Genomic DNA, 16,632 nt, shown 5'->3' with positions numbered 1-16,632 from the left:
TCTAGACTCACACTTCATGCTCTCTAAATGTACTCTATGCATATTTTATCTGACCTTTGTAAAGGTTGGAAAACACGTTCTCTATCATGATGCAAGAGTAACTGTTAGAGAGACCACACCTTGCCTCCCAGTGCTCCAAATGTAGTTTCTAACTGATCTTGACTCAATGCACTTTACAGTGCAATTTAGGAAATCTAGGGGGTTTATCATATAGGGAAATAGAAAATTTCTAGGATAATCCTCAATCTGAGCATTATCTGGCACAAAAGGAAAATCAGAACTTTATGTAAGTTGCCATCCTGTCCAACTTTCTTCAGAGTGGGCACTAAACAAAAGTACTGTCTAGCTCTTACCCCCAAGCCCCCTTCCAATATAGGATTTAAAGGCATTTCAGTAAGTACTAGGCTATCTAAGATGGTTTATGTCTCTCCTGGAGTGTCAGGTGAGTGATGATAGCAAAGAATTGTAAATTGCTTTCGAAGCAGTAACCTCTAGAAAATGGGTAGTGTTGTTACGACCTCTTAAATAGCAGAAAGTGCTTGACTTGTATGTTCATCATAATTGTAAGTACCTCATTTCTCTTCATAAAAAAACATGGACGTTGTAAGAATATGGTCAGATATTTGGTCAGTAACTTCTTTCTTATGCTCTCCCTGAACAAATTAATTATAATTCTATCACTAACTTTTGTCAAATATTTCCTTTCAGATATTGAGTTTCTTTGGGCTAAAGATATAACCCTTTTGTGAATCTCCTCTCTGTTCTAGAGACATTCAAGGTCATATTCTGTTTTCTTTACCTTGGACACATCACAAACAGAAAGATCTCATGAAGAGATGTATTTTACTGTTCCTTATGAGAGCAAATGTATGGAGAGGGGATTAAGATGAGCAGAGATATATATCCATTTGAAAAGTTAGTCAAGTATCTGCCATTTTGCTTGTCCATTTTAGGGAGACAACTTTTCAGTTATTATGCCTTTAAATTTCTGACACTTTGAGTGGTCTAGCATAGTCTGGGATCTCATGTTAGTTCATAATACCTGTTTTTCTAGTTTCTGAATTATTTTTATGACACCTTTTTTTAACAATAAATTGCTTTTTAGATCCTAAATCCTGTGTAATTCTTACAGAAATGAGTTTTTTTATCGGTTGTTTTGATGGAAAATGAAACCAACACTGAGAGCAGATGATGGTTGGTTTAAAGTGAAATTTAATCAGTGCTAATCTCGGTCAAGCTATGTTGATTTTCTGTCTGTTGTCAACACTCTATGGCAACAACAAAATGTTAAGGAGCAGTTAATTTGGACTTGACAGAAGCAAATGCTTTGTTTATGTGAGGGAATGTTCTAATACAGCAATGGTGGTGTAAAGTTCATCACTCAGTTATGATATGGGTGCTCTGTGCTGTCTAATTCATGTACAGCCCAGGGATGGATCAGCACCTCACCAGCAAACACAAGAGGACATGTAGGTGGGAGGAAGACATTGGGCACCTGCATAGGTCTTTAGCAGGATGGTGAGTGGGTTGAAGGGCAGGAAGCCTTTATAGGGCGTTTATCTGGGGACAAGGCCTGCAGAGCATGCTATAACAAATACCTACCACCAGTGCCTAGGAAATGCACTCTTGGGCTCTGCCTGACAGAGTAAATTAGAGACATCCTCTGCCACAGTGACCTACTGGCATGGGACAGACTACTTCTCTCATCCTTCAGGACAGGGCTGTTAGACATCCAGACTGCTTTCTGGAAAAGTTCCCTTACTATCTCCTGAGCTGTGTGTGGGAATCTTTTTGGCTAGCTGGAGTACACCAATGCATGCCAAGGGCTGTTCTAACACATCAACACTAGTGTGATCATGATCCAGTTTCTGGAGATGAACGAGCTAATGCTGTTTAATTTGCTAATACATAATAGAAGATATTAAATATACTATGTACTATATAGTATATTTATACATTATTTATTGTATATTCTATATATAGATCCTTAAATTAGGGATATAGTGCAGAGTGATGACAATGTCTTACAGCTCTGAAACAGTTAATTCTGCAAAGCCCTGCTTGTAAGAAATGTTTGATCTGGTTCATTTGCTATTAGCTTGTTATATTACAGCAAGACATTGTAGTGGGCTGTGGTAAATTCATGAACTATGTACATTTCAGTATAGAGGCATTATAACATGCCTTAGGAAAAAAAGCCTGTGCTGCAGTTTTACATTGTTTTTTTGGCATTTTTATTACACAAGTGTTAAATAGTGTGAAACTGGGATTGAAAAAAAATGTTCTTCTTTTAAAAAGTTAGTGCAAAGAAGTGCTGTCAAGTCTAACAGCTTTCAAACAAGTCCAGAATCAGTTAAGCTGTGAACAGGTATTGTATATTTTAAAAATTCTTCATAAAAATAAAAAAATAAAGAAAAAGTTAAATAACCTCTAGCCCAGAGAGTAGTGCTGAATGAGGTTACATCCAGCTGGCATCTGGTCACAAGTGGTGTTCCCCGGTATTGGGGCCAGTTCTGTTTGGTATCTTTTTCAGTGACCTGGACAAAGGGATCAAGGGCACCCTTGTTCAGACGACACCAAGTTGGGTGGGAGTGTTGGTCTGCTGGAAGGTAGGAAGATTCTGTAGAGGGATCTGGACAGGCTGGATCAATGGGTAGAGGTCAATTGTATGAGGTTCAGCAAGACCAGGTTCCTGTCCGTGGGTCACAACAACCCCATGCAGAGCTACAGGCTGGGGGAAGAGTGGTTGGAAAGCTGCCTGGCAGAAAAGGGCCTGGGAACACTGGTTGACAGCCAGCTGAATAAGAGCCAGCAGTGTGCCCACGTGTCCAAGGCAGCCAATGACATCCTGTACTTGGCACTGGTAACACCGCACCTTGAAACCTGTGTCCAGTTCTGGGCTCCTCACCACAAGAAAGACATTGAAGTGCTGGAGCAGGTCCCGAGAAGGACAATGGAGCTGGTGAAGGGTCTGGAGCACAAGTCTGATGAGGAGCTGCTGAGGGAGCTGGAGTTGTTTAGCCTGGAGAAAAAGTGGCTCAGGGGAGATGGTATCACTCTCTACAACTATGTGAAAGGAGATTGTAGCCAGGTGGGGGTCAGTTTCTTTTCCCAAGTAACAAGTGACAGAGTGAGATGAAATGGCCTTAAGTTGCACCAGAGGAGGTTTGGTGTAGCTGTTAGAAAAAATTTCTTCACCAAAAAGGCTGCTGAACAGGTTTCCCAATTGGAGTCACCATCCCTGGAAGTGTTCAAAAAATGTGTAGATATGGCCCATGAGGACACGGTTTAGTGGTCTAACATGGTGGTCATGCTAGGTTATAGGTTGTGCTTGATGATCTAAGAGATCTTTTCTAACCTTAACCATTCTATGATTTCAATTCCTTTAAATTGATTTTCAGACTTACTATGCCTATCTGAACTGTAGTATGGATTCCTACCCAGCTGCAGGCTTTTTGGTAATGTGGCCTAATCTTAGGCCTAACCACTAGGTCTTTGATAATTAATTGTGTGATAAACTTTGTATTTTATTGCTTTATTTTGTGAGGGGTTGCCTCGAGGAGGAGCTTTTAGACCAGTAAATTTAGAGAGATAAATCTCAATGTAATAGCATTTCGATCGAGTTGTGTTTAAGCCATCACAGTACAGATAGTATAATTTTTATTACATGATCCTGTCCAGAACATATGTAAGAATGCATATATTGGTGTCTGATGTGCCTGTGACAGGTGCTACATACTTTGACATCTTACTATGCAATTTACATAAAACACCTTTACATATTCCTTCTCCCACACCTGGGATATATGACCTCTTAGAAGACAAATGTAATCAGAATTTCATCCCTTTCATCTGGCAGTTGCCAAGAAGACACAAGTTTTCTCTTCTGAGGGCAAGCTAAGTGCATGCATGCACAATATTGTATCTCATAATTGAAAATTTTTGAGTGGCCTCCATCATATATACTACTAAATAAACTATTCGTGATGGACTCCATTTTAAATAAGAAAAGAACTGGGGCATCAAAGTTTGTACCTATATCTTAACATCTGGCCATATATCTGCTAATGTAACATCCTCTTCAAGGAAGGATGTAGTAAGTGAGACAATCAATCACTGGGTCCTAGTTTACATGAAGTAACTATTTTTTGCTTTGTATTTATTTATGTTGTCCTTACACAGTAAAGGTTTTTTTTCTGGCTAAAAAATATGACAAACCAGATCATTTATGCACATAATTTTGATCAGTGTTCCTGTTATTTTATCATTTCTATTGGACTAAGACATATTAGAGACACAAAAAATACCAGTATCTACCATCTGGAAACAGCCATAGAAGGAGGAATTTCTGCAAGCATCACATGTACTTTTCTTCCATGTGTCTTTCTTAAAATATGTGGCAGAAGGGCAAGATGGATTAAGGAAGAATGTTACACACAGAAAGGGAATACCAGAGTGGCACTCTCCAACTATCACCTTTTGATCATTCTCTAAAGGTCATTTTCAGTTTGCTCAAGCTAATGCAGCCTGCACACTAAGCTGTGATAAAACTGCAGTTAAGAAGAGTAGAGGCTTTCTGATTGTCTTTCATCAATGTCTTGCACTGTGTGACACTCACAAAGAGCTTTATACACTTTCCTTACCGGTAAAGAGCTTTATACACTTTCCTTATATTGACCTAACTTGGCTTGTAGTATCAATCATTCAGAGAATTTTTATTTGCTTAAATAGACATCTGGTTTTCTCCTTCCCTTTTTCAGAGCTGACTTTGATGATTCTGCTACCTATTCAGCAGTTGCAACAAATGTCCATGGTCAGGCATCAACTAATTGTGCTGTGATTGTGCGAAGTAAGTACTACGTCATAATTAAAACAACAAAGAAATATAATGTTCATACCATTGAATGTTTATTGTATGTTTATTTATAGGGTTCCGAGAGGATGAAGAGCCTCACCCTGCTGCGATAATGCCCTTCCATTGTAAGCCTTTTTTTCTATTTGCTTAGATAATTTATGTACTCTTTTCAGAGTAAGGTTTTACAGATGAGAAAACTGGATACAACTTACTTCTTCTGACTTTGCCTTCTAAGCATTCAGTTATATTAGGAACTGTTGCATGATGCTCTTACATTTCTAGACGAGCACTGAGTCTAACAGAAAACTCCATCTACTGTTCAGATCAGACAGTAATCTCTTTGTGCCAAATACAATTTACTTTTACTCAAGCATGTTTTAATTTTCTCATTCATAGTGCCCCTCTCGTATGAAGTTTGCTTCACCCACATTGATGTCGAGTTTCTGGAGAAATTTGGAGTCACCTTTGCAACTGAAGGTGAAACACTGACCTTGAAGTGTTCTATGTTGGTCACTCCAGAGCTGAAAAGACTACGACCTCGTGTTGAGTGGTATAGAGATGGTAAGTTAGTACATTGAATAAAAGCTACCCATAAAATGCTGGAGGAGTCACTGAGGACACAGGTCAAGCTTAGAACATCATATTCTAAGAATTAAGTTTGGAATAGAGCAAACAAATATGTCTAGCTAGAATTTATATATGTGCATTTTCAATTAAGTGACCAGGTCAACATTTCCTTGAGCATACATTTACAGTAACAGGGGGTAACCTCATATTATCTGATAACACCAATATTTATCATATTTACTGACTAGGTGGAGATCCAAACTCAGTTCTCAGATTTGACTATGATTTATAGTAGAATACTCTGACCACTGAGCAGAAGGGTACTCATAGGGCAGTAAACTGAAGTCTGAAGTACTGAGGTAAGGACATGGGTCTCCACTTCCATCTTGCTCCAGTGTTTATTGTAAGTTTTATATTAAAATCACATTTATATATAGTTAGGGAATACTTATAGAAGTCAGACCTGATACACATGCCTTTGGTCTGCTGTTTATGTGCCATGTTGGTAGGTTGCTTTCCTTGCCTGTCTTGTCAGTGCAAAACTATGTTACACCAAGTGAAACAGTCTTACCAGGAAGTGCTGAAAATAACATCACTAAGCATATTGTATGCTCGGATGGATGGTACACAAACCCTGCATGAGTAATGTTTGTTCACTGCACCAGAAAAGGGTTTTAAAACATAAAACTACCTACTTGGAGTTTAATGGATAGCAGCCTGTTGTATATATTTAGCTCACTGCTTTTCACCATCTCTATGTAGGATTCTAAAATAATTATTCTGCCTGAGGATTTAAGGAAAGACGTGGTTATTTGTGAACCATGGAATCAGCTGGGTTGGAAAAGACCTCTGAGATCATCAAGTCCAAGCCTTGATCCAACATTGCTGTGGTTACTAGACCATGGCACTAAGTGCCATGTCCAGTCTCATCTTAAAAACCTCCAGGGATGGTAAATCCACCACCGTCTCCCCGAATGGTGAGACTTTTTCCCAAAGGGACCACATTTGAAAATGATGGCCTGCCAAGACTGATATTTGGACTGTGATGAATAAACTAAAAATGACAGTAAGATTAGTAAGACAAGAAAAGACAAGAGAATTCAAGATTAGGAAAATCAGAGAAAGGATGCTTTTGTTCCTGCTCATTATGCCTTTTGTTTCATGTCCATTATAGTTTTACCTAGATTCACATGCGAACCTTCAGGAAGCAAACTGCTACTTACTCTTCCATTCCTATTTATCTATCTCTGTGGATACTTCACTGTGATGGAACTATTAAATATTAGTAAAATAAAAAATATAAAATAATAAAAATTTTTTTTTTTTGGCTGGTGAATAACCTAAAATCTGAGGCTCATCCTTGAATCCAAATTCTGTTCCCATTGAAGTGTACAGGGATTTCACTGTACATTTTAGGATATTTAATCACTACAAATAACCACTCACCTCACTCTGAGATGAGCCATCATTTTCAAGGGTATCTTTACTTTGTCTCCTACTGGGTGCAGTTTCTCAAGGTACCAAGCCTCTCAAATTTTGGGTTTGAAACTGCAGCTCTGAAGAACCCCTAATTTTCAAGGGATGCCCAATATTGTTCCACTTTTCAACAAACATGGATTTTTCTTGCACTATGGATAGGTGAGCAAAACCTTCTGGCCCTTTCTCTTTGCGTCTTCATAATGCCAAGGTAATTCCCTCTTGATATGCAAAAATATTACGTGCTTTGTCTTCCCCCTTCTTTGCAGTCTCGTGAAAACCTGAGATGAAAACTTGGTCTGTTTAAAGCCAATAGGTTTTCATCCCATTATTCTGCATCCCATTATGTTACATGAAATAAGGCATTACAAAAAACTTAGATTTGTCCTTCATTACATGTGCATGGATCACAATATTTCAAAGAGGTGTACAGGTGTATCGACTGGCAGAACTTGTTCCCAAACACAGCAGGAATTCATGCACTATGAACCTTTGTTATATGCTACAGATCCCTGTGTTGAGTTTCTTGTGAGCTGGAGGCAATGTAAAAATGTAAGCAATGAGGTTAATTATTTGTTTAACATCATGTGCTTTAGGCATTTTGGTTCTTTTGAGAGATAATATTTAATTCTACTCTTCCATTAAGACAAACTGTACTTTTTCTGTATTTTTCAGTTAGTGTTAATCAAATAATAGCAACTAAAGTCCTGAGATGGATATGTATGATTTACTTCTAATAGTTATACACAAGAGAAATATGTGTTTATCTAGCATAAATAAGCTTCAAACTAGTGAGCCTTATTGGGGGTGTCTACTAGACTCCTAGGGACATATAAGTCGGCTGAATCAAACCCTCTAAAGTGATTTGGGATTTGACAAACATGAATATGGTGTCTGTTATTCATGGCTCCGTTAGAACAACTTAAGATACTGAAAGAACAATTTAAGATACTGAAACTAAGTCAAAATAATACTTCAGGAACCTATATCTAATCTGGATATGAGTTCAGACGTTAGTAGGAACTTTCTGTTATTGATCTCTATTGTAATATAAACACTATAAAGCTATATGTACCAGCATTCTGCAGCCATTTATACTGCAATCTAGAATAAAACAATTGACTTCAGAGGGAAAAATCACAGAGTGAACAGTTTAGCAAAAGTTTCAGAAGAACAAAATACAGGATGAAAAGAAGTTTTCAGTATATAGTAGTTCCCCACTCATTTTATGAACTTTCATCAATGTATTAGGGAAATCATCTCATGTTCTGAAAACCACATATGAGGCTTGAGACCCACTGCCTCTATGGGTTAGTAGTCTCCTGCAGATCTGTCCTTTGGTAAATTCTGGGAGAAGTAACGGAGCACAACACATAAATAGTGAATTTGAGTGCAGTAGTATTATTGTGAGGTCAGGTGTATGAATACTTTTTCTATTAGAACTTCTAAATATGCTTGTAGCCTCCAAACTTTACTCTTATTGTCTTCGTAGAAAGTCATTCCTCCAGACTGCATTAAAAAAAAGAGAGCATCTGCTGAGTTCTGGTGGGTCTTTGGCCTTATGTGAGGGAGGGAAGTTTTTCTGCTCTTACCAAACACAACTGCCTCCTCAGTTTCTGGCCTCAGGTATACATAAAGCATGGAAATGGATGATTCTGGCCTTAATAGACATTACAGACTTGCTTACAATTTCCTTACATTCAAACCAGGGTGGCTACCATTCTACTCAAGTCTGCAGTCTAAATAAGTGACCTGCTTTTCAGAAGTGCTTTTCAGAAGTGCTTTTCAGAAGTACTTTTCAGTTTTTTTTTTCAGGATTTTCCACAGAGCTCATGCATTGGTTAAAGGTTCTAGGCGAAGATCTTTTTTAATTTGGTTTAAAATATTTCATGTCTCTCTACACAAAGTCTAAGTACCATTGAGACATGCATGACAGAAAGGGGACACTCAAATTTTTTAGGTAAGGATCTCATGTTTAAGAATCTCATGGGAAGGAACGTGATTGAATTTACTTTGTGTGCTTCTCATAAAACAAACACATGCTTAGATGATTATGCAACTTACTGTTGTAAGTTTTAGCAGTGTGTCTTCCAGATGCTTTATTATCTGAATATGTGCCATTTTTTATACCTTCTTATGCAGTTCAGTTAGTAGGTGGGAAAACTCATTCCTCCGCAATTGTTTGAGTGTCTGTTCCAAAATGTATCTAAGCAATAGAATAATAGGCATTCATAGGTATTCAACTCTTTTATATACAATTTTCCTGCATTGATTACAATAAATTAGTGTGTGATAGGTCTTAGGGAGTTAAAAATCAAAAATAATCCAATTAGTTATTAAAAAGGATGATGTGAGAAAGTCTCTTGGCTAACATAAAATTTCCTGTTCATTCTTCTGCTCTGGTTTCACTAAGCAATCAGATTAATTTGCATTAATCATGGGTCACCACCTCTCACCTTTGAGAGATTTAAATTTAATGTTATTCACTGCTCAACAGACATGACTTCAAATTTTAAGTTTGGTATATATTTATAACAGTCTTCAGATCAAACTGGAATCTAGTCTTTAAATTTGGAGGAAGAAATTGAATAATCTGACATTTGACCTGAACAGGAAGCAAAACTTATTAAAAATGAGACAAAGTACCACCCTGCATTCATTATAGGGTTTGACAGGTTTTCATGTTTTTGTTTCTAAATGTGGATAATATTTTTCTCTCTCAGTGTATTAAAAATTATAGTGATGGGAATTATGCTGTTGGCACTGCATGGGGTAGTCTTATGCCTCATGTTCTCTAAAGTTCATTGATCAAATAAGTTTAAAGAGATGTAACTTACTCTCTGTAGAGTTTTCATAGTGTCAAAGCACTATAACTCTGAATCAAACCGGCATAAATGTTAGTTTGTGTCCCTGATTAGCAGAGGACTGCACTAGGATGTAGGCTGTTCTGGCAGCACAGTAATGTGCCTGATGGGTCTTCTCTTCCAGACGTGCTGATAAAGGACTCCAAGTGGACAAAGCTGTATTTTGGAGAAGGCCAGGCAGCTCTTTCCTTTACTCATCTCAACAAAGATGATGAAGGTTTATACACCCTGCGCATGGTTACGAGAGGTGGAATCAGTGAATGCAGTGGATACCTGTTTGTAAAAGGTAAACTTTTTATCTGCTTCTTGAGGAGAAACAAAAAAGAACAGTATAAAGGTTAGTTTTACTAAACAATTCTGTGTAATGACGGAAGTACAAAAGAAATCCAACTCTGTGGTATTTCATAGTCATTTTATTTGTATATAGTAGTCTGTACTAGAGAAAAAGAGTTACCTTACATGAATGGGAAGCTTCAAGAGGAACATGCCCCTGAGGACATTTTACTTCCTCAGGAATCGGAAAAACCATTCTTGTGAAGAAACAGCTTGTTTCTTTTTTTGCCATCTCCTTTTCTGGTAGGAAATAAACATCTTTGCATAATATCAGTGCTCACTGTGATGATTTTAGCTTTAGAGATTGGAAACTGGGAATGGGCCTGTTGGGCATTCTCATACCCTGTGCCTGGCCTTAGGGTTATGTGCAGGACAAAGCAAAAGAAAGATTCCCACCACTGTACTAGTTACAGTCATGTCAATAATGAGAGAAAAGAGGCAAAGTTAGAAATTAGCTCACTGACAAATACGGGTTTCACAAGAGGACATAAATAAAAGGAGATAAATCTATTAAAACATAATAAAGATCAGAATTTTCCATCCTATTTGCAAGCACAACTCCAGTGAAGTGAGGATGAACCTCCACATGGATCTGTGAGCAGAACTTAGTATTCACTTTCATATTTTTTTCACTGAAAGATAACAATATCTCTGGTTGAGCAGTCCTTTCATCTTTGATGGTGGCAAACTGGAACAGCCCTACTTAAGCCATTGTAACCACTGTAGCTGTATTAATTTTAGACCTTATTTTTCTTGGAAGTGCCCTCCAGACTTGTGTGGGGTTGAGGGTCATGAATGTTTTGTTCAGGAGGTTGAGGTCCAGCTTCCTCGTAGGACTAGTGCAAGAGCTTCATCAGCTTTACAGTATGTCTTGAAGAAACCACTCTTCTAAAGCTTTCTATTTTGAAGTTACCTTCTAAGAAACACAGTACCCTGGTGAAAAAAGACCCACTAATATATAATAACTTTCTTAGAAGTTTTTGTTGTAGCGATGGGTACCTCTATTGTCCATTTTATATTGTGTTTGATCCCTTTGCATGCACAGGGCCCTGGCCTTGAGCTATGTCCTCTGGAGTCTCTAGTGTTCTCTGTTGGCCATTCTCTTGACTTTTTTCATGTATGTTGTAATTTGATACTGACCACAAAACACCTCACAAATAATTGTGATTAGACTTCAAAAATTTAGACTACATACAGGGTGCTTTTTTGTTATAGAAACCTTTCTTTGAAGGGAGAGAACTTTACCTCTTAGCAGTTTCATTAGGAGTTGCGGGTCCACTTCAGTCAACATCTTTCAAAATGAAGCCACAGAAAGGTATCTTAAAAGTGGCACATTGATTACTTATGCCTGTTGGTAAACTATAAACAAAAAATAGCATTTCAAAATGTCCCAGGAGTTTGCAAATTGTTTATTCTTTAAGAGAGTTATTTTCCTCAGCTACATGTTCTTTACTGAGTACCTTGGTCTCTTCAGTAACACACTGAGCCACAGCTTTCAGTGTGTCAGAGCATCAAAAACCTGTGTGGGTTAGGATTTTAATTCTCCTGAAATGTTATAGGTGTTTGATGCCTAAACAACTTTTCTGTCCTCAAAAATATCCCTGAACATTTTTGTCTATCTGAGTACATATACATCATGGTCCCGAACCATTATTGCAGTGAACTAGTATGTCATGAAATCTTTGGGTTTCCATTTGTATAAACAAATAGCACAATGAAGTGGAAATCTTCCCTTTGCCTTTACGATGTGTTTCAGAGAAGTCAGGGTCTAAATCGATTTTTTAAATTTTTTTTTTTTTGTCCAGATGCCGATGCATTGATCGCAGGAGCACCTGGGGCGCCGATGGATGTTAAATGCCATGATGCTAACAGAGACTATGTAATTGTTACCTGGAAACCACCGAACACAACCAGTGAGAGCCCAGTCATTGGATATTTTGTTGACAAGTATGTAAACATTAGGATTTATTTAATTTTGTTAGTTGCCAGAAACATGTGTACACTGAATAGAAAAAAATTATCATTATATCCTTCAATGCATGTGTTCTTTAGATATATTTTTACAGACCCTTTGCACTGGAACTCAGTTACACACTGTGTTAAATTACTAGATTGTTTCCCAGCAAACTTTTAGGCCAGATGATCTAATGCTTTCCCAGGCAATTCTGGGCACAGTCTGGGAGTTAGCAGGGACCAGAAGCCATTCCAAGTAATCATTTGCAGGCAGACACATTTTATCAGACACTTAAAATGTTCAATAGTATGGATGTGGGTGAATCAGGGAATGAGCCCTGACAGTATTTAATTTATAAAAGCTAGAATCCATGGGTATCTTGAATTAAATTTAGTCTCTTTAATCTGTATACTGCAAAAGCTGAAACCTAGGAGTTATTACATTATCTTTTTATTTCTGTCTTAAATGTAGTACATCAGGAGCTCAAGGCCTGGGCTCCCAGAAGCTGGTAGTTTAAATCAAAATGACAGTCTCCTCTCCTTCAGTCAGCTTTGCACTTTGCTGGGGTTTCAGCTCAGTGCAGGCACTGGACAACAGGGGATCCAAGTGCTGTTTTGCATGTCTCTTCCACTGAAGTGCATGCTTACTCCTTGTAGCCAGAGCAGAACATCTGACCCTTATGTCTGAAACCGTCAGCAAAAACATTGCTGAAATGATTCCATAATTGTATACTACTCTGCACTTAAAAGCAACATTTGCAGCCCATTGCTATTTGTTACCCTGCTAATTTGGTATAGTTCAGTGGTAACTGTCTGGAATTGCTGGAAAATGTTGGTTTATAAGTGGCAGCCAGCATGAGTAAATTAACTTGAGACCTGAGGACTCTACTGTCTATATCTAATTCGTGTAGTGCATAGATTATAAGAGTATTTCACCTATTTTGTATATAATTTAGTCAGATATGTCTTTTTACATGTTACTTGGATTACTGTAGTGCCAAGGAGCCTTTGATCATGACCCTTTTTTTTTCCTGGTAGTGTCAGGTCAAAAGGTAGTCTTCTACACCAAAGTTTATAGTAGTAAGACACAAACCATATATGTACACACAAAGAAGCCAGTATAAGGACATCACTCTGCTTCTTGATGACTTTATGCTCTGTGGCCCAGTTATTTTGGGAGGAAAAGGCATGAAGATGTTTGCTTGATAATATGACAAGGAAGAGATGGAAAAGATTAGGTGAATGTTGCAACTTCAGTATGTTCTGTGGAGATGCATGTTAAAAATAAAAGCCATTAATTTATTGTTTTTAGAACAAGGAAGAGAAGTAAACAGAAGGGAAGTAGAGAGATTTGAAAAGACCAAAAACTGTGGAAGAAAAATGACCTTTGCATTATGAAAAAATAAGGAAAGGGTGGGAACCGATTGTCTGATCAGACAAGAGTGTAAAAAGTGTGTGACTTTCATTAATGAGGTCTACGGTTTAGTTCCTCAACTCACTGAGGATGACTTCTGTGGTATAGGATGGTGCATATTTATTGTGAGATGATACTGATAAATTCTGCCTTCTGCTATTCCAAGATGTGAAGTAGGTTTGGAAAACTGGGTCCAGTGCAATGATGCTCCTGTAAAAATCTGCAAGTATCCCGTGACTGGTCTTTATGAAGGACGGTCTTACATATTCCGTGTGAGAGCAGTGAACAGTGCTGGCATTAGCAGGCCTTCTCGAGCCTCTGAACCAGTTGCAGCACTTGACCCCGCTGACCTGGAGAGAACACAAAGTAGGTTATGCAAGGCTAAACAGATGCTGAATATTTGATCTTCATTTTTTTATATTTATTTAAGATTCTGTTTGCTTAGTTAACCTAAGGAGTAGAGTTTATTTCTTCCTTTGATTGAATATCTTTTTACAGACTGCAAAGTAGCCTTATGAGAGCTTCTCCATGAATAGAGTAAGCTGGTTTGCTCTGGGGAGTAGTTTTATTGATTTAGCCTTGTCCTAAAGCCCTATGCAGATTCTGTATATCACACCTTCTGTTTTGTGTGTTCCTTTTACTCAGAGGGGAATTAAAGTAGTTATGAAGACTTCAGAGCATTCCCAAAATGTTTCCTGTGAAATCTGAGTTGAATATGCACCATTTCCTTTATGTACGTTTTATGTATGTGTGTATGCTTTCCTTTTCACATAACACAAGTCCAGCTCATGATATAATTTTTTACTAATCTGTCCCAGAATCAAACCGTCTACTGTTCCTATGACTCTTGCTTTTTAGCACATCTTTAAATAGTACGGTCTTATCATGCTCTGTTTTCCTATGAAAGTTAATAAATCAGTGTACAACTTTGAGTTTACTCCATCTGGAGAAAGATTTAAAAATGACAGTGTAGAAAAGGAAGTATACAGGCTTTTGAACAGATGGTGAACAGTAACTTGCAGAATTTGTAAATATATTGAACTAGTTCAGGAAACTAATTGAATATTTTGATTAACAGCTATTCATGTGGATGAAGGGCGAAAGATTGTGATCAGTAAGGATGACCTTGAAGGTATGTAGCATTTCTACAATTTCAATCCATCTGTTTATGCTCCAGGATTTTAGCATTATAATTAGAAACATAGCTTGAAAAAAATCCATCTAGTGAGCTAAGTCTTTATATTAATAAATAAAGACAGATATTCCAGCTTGCAAGCCTGAGAGAACACAAATAAAAGGTGAGGCTTGGAAGGACAGAGAACATCACACTCTCAACATCACAACTTTTATTATGTTTTGGCAGCATGTCTTCACCTTTTTGCTTTGACTAGTGCTAAGCTGAATTTAAAAACATTTGATTGCCTAAATTTCCCTTCTTTGTATCCTTCTGGCAGCTAAATATAGGATTTTTTAGACTGATTTTGATGATCTGTGCAAGTTATTGTCATTTTCATAAAAACTTATGCATTCCATCTCAATTCTTTAATTAATATAGTTATCTGAATACAAAGGTTGTTCTTAAGGTTAAGGTTATAGGTTAAATACTCTTTTTCTTCAGGAGAACTGGAGAGATCTCTACCAACTTTTGAGATAAAGTCTGAATTTCTTCTGATTTTAGTTGTTTCCCTATGTGATGATTTGTTTTTTTAGGCTTGAATAATGATCTTCTTTATACTTAAACTGTCAAAAATGTTAGCTATAATGGCTCAGCAGTGAAGAAAGAGTCTGTCTGCTCTCTTCCACAAAGGTTATAAAGGTTATAAAGCTGTAACTACAATAATAACATAATAAAAGTGAAACCACCTGAGAATAGGTGTAGTTTTAAGGAGAATCAGACATCGAATGGAGTGCATGGAGAGGACAGATGAAGTTTCTCTATTTTTACAATGACACCCTAAATGATATGAGATGGGTATTATAGGAAAAGAATCAAATTATAGCATCAGATTATAACTGTCTTACTTCTTTGGCTTCACAAAATGTCCTCCTGCTCTCAGGATCACCTGAGAGTGATCAGAGGTAGTAAATGGCCAGTCTGGTATAGGTATAAATAATAGTAGTTGGATTTCTGTAGCATGAATATGCGTATTTAATAAAGCAGTATGAATATTCAAATACCGCTGCTTATATAGATAATTACTTTCATCTGCAAGATTTGAGAGTATTTCTGAAAGAAAGATCTCATAGATTACAAATAGTTTTACTATTTAGTGCAGGATGATGTTCTGTTCTGAGAGAGCAGGCTGTACCATCACGTTATATCATTACGAAATATGGTAGCTTTGTTTTTTTCAAGGACTGAAGAAAATGTGTTGAGATTTAGTTATGCAAAACCACTTGGAAATCTTTTGACTTTATACTGTGAAGGATTATTGTAATTTTCTTGGCTGCATGTTGGCAATTTTTTCTTAAACTCAGCTGATTCATGTGCCTTTCTGAAAGAAAAAATATAGTTGTAGGAAATCAAATATAGAAAGCATTGACAGAAATAAATTTTCATTGAATAGGTCAGTTTGCTTTAAAAAAAGTCTGGTTTTGATTGGGAAATGTATATGATGAAATAACATCATAGAATCATTGAATCATAGAATCATAGAATCATAAAATGAGCTGGGTTGGAAGGGACCTCCAAGATTGTCAAGTCCAACTCTTCATCCGCTACCACCGTGTTTCCCAGACCATGGCACTGATGCCACATCCGGTCTCATCTTGGAAACCTCCAGGGACGGAGAATCCACCACTTCCCTGGGCAGCCCATTCCAATGCTGATTACCCTCTCTGTAAAGAATTTCTTCCTAATACCTAACCTAAACCTCCTCTGGCAGAGCTTAAGACCATACCCTCTTGTCTTACTGATAGTTGCCTGGGAGAAGAGACCAACTCCCACCTGGCTACAACCTCCTTTTAGGTAGTTGTAGAGAGTGATGAGGTCTCCCCTGAGCCTCCTTTTTTCCAGGCTAAACAACCCCAGCCACTCTGCCCCCAACTCGTAGCACTGTAGGAGGTTGTTTTGGCCAAAGTGCAGGACCCAGCACTTGGCCTTGTTGAACCTCATCCCATTGGAATCAGTCCAACTCTCCAACCTGTCCAGGTCCCCCTGCAGAGCCCTC

At 37.7% G+C, this 16,632-nt stretch overlaps 1 protein-coding gene across 2 annotated transcripts in view; it reads left to right on the top strand.

Annotated features, from left to right (window-relative positions):
* Positions 1-16,632, top strand: part of MYOM2 (myomesin 2) — a 77,861-nt gene that overhangs the window by 16,013 nt on the left and 45,216 nt on the right. For both annotated transcript variants that reach the window (XM_027641018.1, XM_027641019.1), the window contains exons 8-14: positions 4,761-4,849; positions 4,930-4,980; positions 5,252-5,416; positions 9,887-10,048; positions 11,901-12,042; positions 13,629-13,828; positions 14,541-14,594. In XM_027641018.1, the coding sequence (XP_027496819.1) occupies positions 4,761-4,849; positions 4,930-4,980; positions 5,252-5,416; positions 9,887-10,048; positions 11,901-12,042; positions 13,629-13,828; positions 14,541-14,594 (863 nt within the window). The remainder of the gene's footprint in view (positions 1-4,760; positions 4,850-4,929; positions 4,981-5,251; positions 5,417-9,886; positions 10,049-11,900; positions 12,043-13,628; positions 13,829-14,540; positions 14,595-16,632) is intronic.

Source organism: Corapipo altera, unplaced genomic scaffold (genome assembly GCF_003945725.1).
Source record: "Corapipo altera isolate COAL_440 unplaced genomic scaffold, ASM394572v1 46, whole genome shotgun sequence".
NCBI lineage: Eukaryota > Metazoa > Chordata > Aves > Passeriformes > Pipridae > Corapipo > Corapipo altera.
The sequence above is the reverse complement of the archived record's forward strand: the minus strand, read 5'-3'. Positions and strand labels throughout refer to the sequence as shown.